Here is a 9,787-nt window from a genome sequence, read left to right on the forward strand (position 1 = left end):
AAATTGAAAATCTTGACAAAATTTCTAACATTGTCACTTGATACCTTATAGCACAATGGACAAAAACGATTTTTAAATTATTTATTTTCATAATAATCATATTAAATATTCCAAAAATTTCTGAATGGTAACTGTTGAAAATGTGCAAAATTCGCCCCTTTCTTATTCTGAATAGATCAAATTAACGTCACAGAAAACTATACAGAAACCCAAACATGTGAGGGTCAAAACAAAATGTGATCACATGATCAAACAAAACACCTTAACTGTGTTCTTACACTGTCCTTGTACACATAATGTGCCAGTGCGCCTAAAAACACATTTTAGAATACTCATTTGTTTATTTTTGTAAAAGCTTTGAGTTTAAAAATAAAAATTCAGCTCAGATTTTCAGACGCAGTGAGCCTTGTGCATGGAAACAATTCTTGGCAAGTAATAAGAAGGTCCATACTGCGTTAAAAAAAATTGAATCGAAAATTACTTTAACAGTTCCTGATGAGGTCTGTGGATTGTCCACCACCCCAAAATATGAACTAACCGCAGATTATTAGTTAAGCTCCAGAGTTACACACTGAGCAAACCGCTGTTATGAATGAACATTTATGGACACAAAGATCATGGATCAGTCTTTTCAGGGATGTTAAGTGGTGTGTTGGAGGGCATGGTGGAGGTGGATGATCCCTGATTGAATGAAGCAGGTGTTTCCCTGTACGCTGACTCCAGAAGGTCCTCTGAGGAAGCCGAGGCAGAAGAAGAGGCTGAGGCAGAGGCAGAGGCGGGGTCCGGGGTAAAGCCTTGGGCTCCAGTTGTCTGCATTTGTGCAGCCAAGCTTGTTTGGGGTTCCTGTGTGTTCGCCCGCTGGGCCTGAGCGAGCCTCTCCATATCTGCGGCCCGGCGGCCTCTCCTCTTGCCGAGGATCTTAACGTAGTTGGCTGGGATGAGCCCTGTGGTCTCACCGTCCACACTGGCCAGGAGCCAGCCACGCACACGGGGCTGTAGCTCTACACACGAGGAAGAGGAAAACACTGTGATAGTTGTAAACATGGTGCACGCTCACACAAAAGAAGAGCCCTCATCTGTTATTCCCAAGATAAGGAAAACAAAAATAGAAGGTTTTTGGTCAAAGCACTCAGAATCAAATGTCCCGCAGCCAGTAAAAAGCTCATCACCTTTAGGAGCGAGGTTGAGCATCTCTCCAGCTTGCATAGAAAGCTCCTCCTGAGAAGCAGCTGTAAAATCATATTCTGCTCTGGCCACCACGTGGTCGTCCTCCCCACTTGCCCAGTTAGTGTCTAAATCAAGCAAGGAAACTGAATTAAAGACATTCATAATTTTAACTTGTTTTAATTAAAAACAAGTCCACTTGCTTTGTACTGTCAGTTGTAAAGTGACTAATGGCATATGGAGCTATGATACCCAATTTATTTGCCACAGAGTTACAAAAAGGCACATGATGTCATACAAGCAGACTCATCTTTACATGTGTATTGCAAACAACAAAACAAAATGTATCTTTATGAATATGTGAGTGCTTGCTGTTCCATCTGCAAGCCTTACCTTTGATTTCAGAGTCAGCAGTGGAGCTCAGCTTCCAGATAAGGTAGGGTACACCCAAGACTAGAGCAAAAAACATTAAGATGGGCCAGGATTTAACTGCCTGGTCCTCCATCTCTCTGGATGATCTCATACCAGTGGCCTCACTGGGGTTGGGCCACAGGGCTTCGACCTCAGGGTCTAGCCTCCGCCCGAGCAGCTTCTGCACCAAGCGGTACAAGTAGTGCAATGTGCGCACCAGAGCAAACTTTGACAAAACCCGGGTGAGGTGCACGCGCAGTCGTGTGACGTGGTTGACTACTTCCAGTACGGCACGGAAACCGTTATGTAGCGCAGAAAAGGTGGCGTCCATCATCATGCTTATTGAAGCAAACGCATGGACGATGCTCTCGATGGACTCAAAGGCACCGCGGCTACTTTCTTCTGCCTGCTGCACAAACCTGCTGGGGGGGACGTCTTCAAGGTGAGGTGTGTGTCTGTATCCTCCCAGGCTGTAGCCGCCACCATAGCCGCTACCATAGCCTCCACCATAGCCGTAGCTGTAAGGACTGTAGCCACCATAGATGGAGCTCCCATAGGGGCTGTAAGATTGGGAGAAGGAGCTGTAGGATGGACGGTAGGACTGCTGGACCTGACGAGGGGGCACCGGGGGCGCCATCCTGGGCAGGACAGAAGGGCCAGCAGAGGTGGAGGAGCCTCTAGCTAGTCCCAAATCTGTAGATCTGTTTGGTGACAACATAAAGATAGAATATCAGTAAAATCCACCCATAATTCATTGCAACATTAATTGAGCAAAGCATTAGTTCAGAAACGTCATGGAGTCAAGCTAAACCACAGTCCACAAACTGCTCAACAGCTCAAATATGTAAATATGTAAGAAAAATTGTGTACGTTTCTGTCCTGTGTACTGTTTGTTTGTATATGTGTCTTTCTGGCTGCTGTTACAACCAAATTACCCCTTGTGGGACAATTAAAGGATTATTCTATTCTATAGAGTGGCTCTCTTCCACAGCGTGTCCTTTGTCCTTTCTCCCTCCCCTCAACCCCAACCAGTCCTCAGAGGCTGCCCCTCCCTATACCTGGTTCTGCTGGAAGTTTCTTCCAGTTAAAATGGTGTTTTTCCTTCCCACAGTCACCAAGTGCTCGCTCAAAAGGGTTGTTTTGATCATTTAGTTTTCTCTGTATTACAATAGGGCCTCCACCTTGCCGTATAAAGTGTCTTGAGGTGACTGTTGTTGTGATTAATAGTGATGGGACGTTCTGTATCGAGGCTTCGGAGCGTGTGTCGAGTAATGGAGGGGGCGTTTCCGCGAAGCGCGTATCGAGGCTTGCTTCATTTATGGGAGGAGCTGAAAATGATGACGTCCGAAGCCTCGCTGCCCGGCTGTACCACGTGACTGGTTCATGAAGTGGTTCGAACTTTGCCGCGAGCTATGACAGATATAAACCCCTCAGACTTCATTCAAAAATGTGGGTGTTTGATGGAGAGTTGCGGTTAGTGAGAGTTTGGAGACAGTTTGGAGGTTTATGAGAGTGAGGAGAGAAAGTCAGGAGAGAATGGAGCCAGCTAAGAAGAGGAGGATGTCCTCCCCTGTGTGGGAACATTTTGATCTTATTCCTCCCAACAAGGTATGTAAATTTCTACAGAAGATGTATTTTCATGATACTGATGCTGCAATAAAACTTATGTTGAGCTGTCTTGACTTTTGTACAAGGTGAAGTGTTTGCTATGTGCCAGGGAGCTGGGATATAACAGCAACACCTCATCCATGCTTAGGCACTACAGAGCTTTGCATGAGAATAAGGGGGACACCGATCGTGGAGCAAGACCAGGTGAGCCATCAAATGCAATGATAATATAGCATGCAGTAATGTTACTAAATGATATAACAATATTATACAACTGTTATAAGTTACGTGTGTGATATTTATATTTGTGCTTTGTCTTTATTGTCTTTCCTCAGGAGAACAATCTCAAATAGATGAAGACCTGGTCAGCATGGTGATTGAGGACTCACAGCTATTTAGCATTGTGGAGGACAAAGGATTTAAAAGATTTGTTAAATCATTAAATCCTAGCTATGTTCTCCCCACTAAAAAGGTCATAAAAGCAGTGAAAATTTAGTTTTTACAGAATAAAATGTGAACAGGCAGGACTGAGCCTCAAAGCCTCAGTGTGTAGCTGTCCATACCTCAACGTTACAAAAGCACAACTACTGTCCACACCCCAACCACACCTCACCTCACAGTAAATGATCATTTCCATTTTAAGCATTTCCAAATAATCATTTCCCATACTGCCACTATAAATATACACAGTATACTGCCATCACTACAATATACATGTTTTACACACTCCTTTTGTTGTTGACATTTACAGGCTGTGTGCAAAAGGCCACACTCTTCAAATTCATGCCAGCTATTATTTTTACGTCCAGTAGGTGTCCTGCTAGAGCAAATGAAGCTTCATGAAGCTTCGCGTTGGGGTGAACCAATTGGATGAAAAGCTTCAGTGCTTCATGGGGCTTCATCTGCCCATCACTAGTGATTAATGCTATATACATAAACTGTAATTGAATTGAGTCAACTCTTCCTCCCGTCTCATCTCCAGCTCTGCTACTCTTCATCTGTACAGACTGTGGAAAATACACAGTAAATTCACAGTGCCGCTCACCATCAACCAGCAGCTACCGGCAACTTTTAGCATGGGATGTTTTCTCATGTGAGCTGACGTTATGAACCAGTCAACACACCTCAAATATCATTATCACAGCTCTGATTGTTCAGCTTCTCCAATCTGATGACCATATTCTCTTAACCTTAAAAGGATATGTTGATATGTCCAAAAAAGATAAAGATGTGTGCAGATTTAATTCCATTTCCCCCCTTAAAGTGGAAAAAAGTGTCAGGTGGGGGGGGGACTGATTGAACTGTGATTGTGGAATTTGCCTCACACTGGTGCGTTCACTATTGCTTGTTTGAGAATACTGCTGTATATACACAAATGCCAGCGGACAGCATAAACAAACTGTTGTACATATATTTTTATAATTATCCGAATATAATAATAAGACAATTAAAAAAAATATGACTTGCAGCAGCAAGCGGAGGAGTTTAATCTTCTCTGGGTCTTGTTTACGAGTTTGGGGACAGGTGAGCAGAGGACTGACAAATGGAAAAAAACCAAAAAAAACAAGAGCTTCTCTAAGGGTGGCTGGCCTCTCCCTTAAAGACAGGGTGAAGAGTTCAGTTACTCGAAAGGGGCTCAGCGTAGAACTGCTATTCCTTCACACTGAAGAGAGGCAGATGAGACGATTTAGGTATCTGGCAAGGACGCCTCCTAGGTGAGGCGTTCCAAGCATGGACAACCAGGAGGCCCCGGGCCAGACCCTAGACGCTCTGCAGAGGCTATATCTCTATATGCATTTTCTGCAGGAAATTATCGGGCGAAGGAACTGAGTTTGTTGGCAAACAGCAACAGGAAGACAGCAGCTACATTTTCTTCTGAATTGACTGTTAACAACTACAGAACAAACAAAAATGCAATTCAAATATTTCTGGGGCTTTTATTAATTTCACTTGTTAACCAGAATTGCAACAAAACAAACAAACAAAAACGCTCAATCAACAGAAGAGAGAGAAATCTAGCGAGACGCACTGCCTAGGACACGGCCTCAGAGGACCAAACTAGCAGTTAGCCACTTATACGGCTGTGCAGATAAATAATTAGTTGCCGTTTTTGTTTTTGGGGCATTTTTAATGGCAACCAATTACTCTTACAATCGCAAACACGACTCATCGTTTTGCAATAATTTTCACCATCGTGTCAATTATTAAAACAAAATGTCAACTGTCGTCTAACAACTCCTGCACGAAGTGACAGCGACAACTTTAGCATTTCAACTGCGAGCAGCTGCAGCTGTAAACACGAGGGACTTCTCGCGACTGCGGCCCCTCCGAAATTCGCTCACCTGTAATTTAAAGGTGCACCAACTGAGCCAGGAATCCGCCTTTCCCATGGCCGTGTCGGGGGCTGTGAATCCATAGCAAAATATATGTGCACAGTACACAAATAATATAGAGCCCTCGCAGAATCTCCTTCCACTACTGCCTACCCGTATTTCCTCTTCTTCTTCTTCTTCTTCTTCTTTCTTACAGTTATATTGGCGGTTGGCAAACAATTGAAAGGTGCATTACCGCCACCAACTGGTATGGAGTATGGTCTGGAACGACGACAAAAAAAAAAATCTCAAATCCTGCCAAACAGGTTCCCCTCTTTTAAAAACTGAAATAAGGCCTGATAACTTTTACTTCCTGATTCCATTCGCAACAACTCAACCAGATCCAGTTTGATTTTTAGGTTACTCCGTATTTCCACTTCTCCTTTGGGTTTTTTTTTTTTATCGTTGTTTAAAAACATAGAATAGACGCTTTACCGCCACCATCTGGTGTGGAGTTACACTGCAGTAACTGAGCTCTCACTGTCAAAAAAGTAGCCCAAAATTGGTGTTTGCCCCCGCGTTCCACTCCACTGTTCCACAGAGGAACCTTTTGACAGTGATAGCTCAGTTACTGCAGTGTGAAGTACTCTGTGGACCTGTAGTGTAATGTTGACAAAATGCATCATTTAAGTAAATTTTCTATCTATTATGCCAAAATATGACCTTATGCGGTTAATTTTGTGAGTTCTCTGACATCTGTGAGGTTAGACTTAACTTTTATTTTCTGAAATAAAATAAACAGGAAATATCTGTTTAAGGAAAAGTCTTAGTCTTGTCCAAGTCTAAATATTAATGCTGAGGTCTTTCTTGTTTCTTCATGCACATTTCTAATGCTTTCCTTTAATTCTATGAAATCATTTTTGGTATTTGAAAGTCTTTTTACATTTTATTCAGAGCTATTTTCTCTGTTTCTTTCTCTGTGTTTGCTACCTTTCCTTTCATTTCTGCCTCAAAATGCTCCTGGACAAATCATTGTCCTTTGTGGCTTCATTTTAAATCTGGAATCTTAATTTTATTTCATTTTATTTTAATTTAAATCCAAATGCCATCCATATGATTAAAAACTTCCCCACTCTTTGTCCTTAATGTCTACAGTGTTGCCTTCTGGTAGTACATTCCCCTCCTGACTCCTTTCCCTCTCTTTGTTACCATTTACACTTCTTCCAACTACAGATCCCACACTTGATGGTGACTTGTGGTATTGGCTCAAAGTTGGCCTCTAGTGATCAACAAACTCCTGATGAAGGCTCTCAGGGTCCTGTTGATCTTGTTAAACTTTCTTGGATGTCTTCCACTGTGATGCTTACTGGTTCCTGTTCAGAGAGGTTGCTGTGGTCTGGTCTTAGCTCTGCTAGCCACTGAGCATTGTTGTTATGGGTCCCTTCTCCCACATGCTCTTCCAGTATTACTCTATCTCCAGTCTCGGTGGCACTGTTTTCATATTGTTCCCCTGCACTGAGTGTACACCTTGGATGGTATAAATTTCCCTCTCTCCCTGCAGGCGGTCTTTATCCTTCATCCTCCGGTCCTCTACCAGATGCTCAAGGCTCCTGCGCAGTATCTTTGCTGTTCCTAGGACTGCGTCTGATCTCCTAGAGTGACTTGCCCAGGTTGGGGGGGGGGGGGGGTCACTGTACCGAGTAGTCAGATTACCTGATTACTGAGACCACTGTTGTCTTTATCCTCCACATCTTCTCAAGCTATTCTCCCAGCCCTTGGTACTTGTTGAGCTTCTCGACTTCCTTTTTCCTGATGTTGCTATCATTCAGTATAGCTACATCTGTCACTACAGCCATCTTCCACTACTTGTCCACCACCACTATGTCTAGTTGGTTAGCCATTACCAGTTTGTCTGTCTGTATCTGGAAGTTCAACAGGATGTTAGCCTGGTCATTCTCATCCACCTTAGGGGGCATATCCCATTTTGACCTTGGGACTTCCAGGCCGTGCTTGGCACAGTATGACCTGTATGATACTATGCCAGCCACTTGGTCATGACATTCATGACATTCCATGTATGCCCTGACTGCTAGCACCTTACACCCTGCTGTTATGTGCTAAATTGTCTCAGGGGCATCTCTACAAAGCCTGCCCCTGGGGTCTTGTCTGGTGTGGTGTATATATTTATACACCACCATATATACCGTATATATATATACAGACCTGAGTCAAAAATTCAGTATTTACAGGTAAAACAGTCATTACACCCCTGAGAGGGGAAAAAAAGCAAAGGCAGACGAAATTGGGTGACGTGTGAGGTCATCTCAGAATGTCATCAACTTAAAAAACATTTGCACCTTGTGCTTTTGTCCAACAGAGGGTGCTGTGACTCATCAGATAAGACTGACGCAGTTCTGTGGGCTTTAATATTACAGATGAAAGGGAATTTCCCCTGTTTGTACTCTGTAATTAAACAAAGAACACGTTTTTGTTTAAAAACCATGGTTTTACTAACTAATATGCAGTCATTTTTAATATAATCTGACGAGAGTCATCAACACGTTGCTGATGTTTGGATTTTTATTACAAAACCTATAACAGGCAGTCAGAATGTGAAATGTGAGTGAACAGCTTTTGGTAACCAAAGAAAATACTACACTACAAAGTCTCCTGTCCCCACTCTAATGCACCCAAGATGACACAATTTCCTCTATCTAGACAGTAAAGTTGCTAAGACCTGATAACATCTCTGTGTTATCCTCTGTAACCTGCTTAGCAAAAAGAAACAACATGCCGCTGACACAGTTTCACACCTCTGACACTAACAGAAGATGGATACTTGTTTGCCGAGTAGAATATATATCTATATATATATGTCTATATCTATAGATATAGACATATATATATTAGCATTATAAGACTTCTGTTGTCAGAAATATTGCTGACAGCAGCTTCAAGATTTGACTTTTAACCTGTTGTGTGAGATTGGCTTGAGGATGCGTTCACTAGCTCTCGGTAACGTCAGTTAACTGAGGGGGTGATCTGTGACTCCGCTGCTGTGAGCGTGAGCAAAGGAGGTGTACAGTGTGGTTTAAAAAACCACTAAGAACCAGGAGGGAGTCCTGTGATGTCAAGCACTGTTGGTGCATGTGGGTGGGTGGGGGTGGGGTGTGCGCAGCATTGTCACATTAGATTCCCTAGGGTGGGACTACAGAAAACACCAGTGTGATCTCACAGCGTAGGTGTACAATACCGAGGCTGCCTTTTTGTGGCGTGATGGTGTCAGAATCCAGGGCCAAAGGTGCGAATCCAAGTCTCTGCCTGTGGTGACATTGAGTGGGGGAAGACTGTTGAACTGATGATGCTTCTGATATTTAGGGGTTCGTGCCATGCAACTGTGACCTGTGACCTTTTCAGATTGTGATGATATTGGAAGAAGAATGATTTTTACACTTGAGTTAATTCACAGAACTAAAGATATTTAATTTATTACATGCTAAAAGGTTGTGGATTTGTAAGTGTGATTGTTGGTTGTAAAAATACTGCATCTGCCACTCTTCTGGGAAAAATCTAATCTGGAACTTTTTGTAAATCTTGTCCCACATGATGCCAAACATGTTGGGTTGTATCAAGCTTGCATTCTTTGGTAAACACTTTTTGATGATGCACAAAAATGCTGTAACACCGAAGCAGGACTGTGAAAGCAAATTGAAAGAATACTATTATCGAAAGACAGGTTTTTCAAAATAAGGGTTAGGTAACCTCTATGGCAGGGATGTCAGATTCATTTTACGTTGTGGGCCACAGGCAACTCACTTTGATCTTAAGTGAGCCGGACCAGTGAAACGCTCCTATCTGTCACATTAAATACACTTTAAACATGAAAGTAAAAACATTAAATACACTTTAACTACACATTTAATCCCTTAGATATTTTGATACAAGAAAAAGAAGAGCAGTTTTAATGATACTTCTCAGTATTTCTACATGATAAAGAAATGCTACTTTGGGCTTAAACTGTCAGAAACAAATGTATCAAATTATCAGTTGTATCTCAGCACGACCAACACATTTTAAAAGGCTCTATTTTTTTTTACTGTAGATCAATATTCTCTGCTTCATTTTTGTCTCACACTTCTCACTGTTTCACTAGTACTTGGTTTAGTGTTTGCAGACAAGTTGGTGTCTTCAGTGCAAACTACAGGTGACTGCAACAATCTGCTAGTGACTAAAGCAATAAGATTGAGGTTTTTGCCAACCTAGTCAGGGAATACACATTTTTCCATCGTGAA

At 42.4% G+C, this 9,787-nt stretch overlaps 1 protein-coding gene across 1 annotated transcript; it reads right to left on the bottom strand.

The window, feature by feature from the left end:
* Positions 1–67: 67 nt before the first annotated feature.
* Positions 68–5,936, bottom strand: pex13 (peroxisomal biogenesis factor 13). The gene is made up of 4 exons (XM_082556737.1): positions 5,526–5,936; positions 1,558–2,276; positions 1,170–1,292; positions 68–1,001 (listed from the first exon to the last, which is right to left on the bottom strand). The coding sequence occupies exons 1-4, from the start codon at positions 5,597–5,599 to the stop codon at positions 616–618; spliced, it is 1,302 nt and encodes a 433-aa protein (XP_082412863.1). The 5' UTR covers positions 5,600–5,936; the 3' UTR covers positions 68–615.
* Between the last annotated feature and the right edge of the window lie 3,851 nt (positions 5,937–9,787).

The sequence above is a fragment of the Aulonocara stuartgranti genome, assembly GCF_965226115.1.
Source record: "Aulonocara stuartgranti genome assembly, chromosome: 13".
Lineage (NCBI taxonomy): Eukaryota > Metazoa > Chordata > Actinopteri > Cichliformes > Cichlidae > Aulonocara > Aulonocara stuartgranti.

Coding starts and splice junctions, on each gene's coding strand:
- pex13 (XM_082556737.1), bottom strand. CDS start 5,599: ATGGATTCACAGCCCCCGACACGGCCATGGGAAAGGCGGATTCCTGGC. Junction 2,277..5,525: donor GGTGCACCTTTAAATTACAG/GTGAGCGAATTT, acceptor GTCACCAAACAG/ATCTACAGATTTGGGACTAG. Junction 1,002..1,169: donor GCTCAACCTCGCTCCTAAAG/GTGATGAGCTTT, acceptor CCTCGTGTGTAG/AGCTACAGCCCCGTGTGCGT.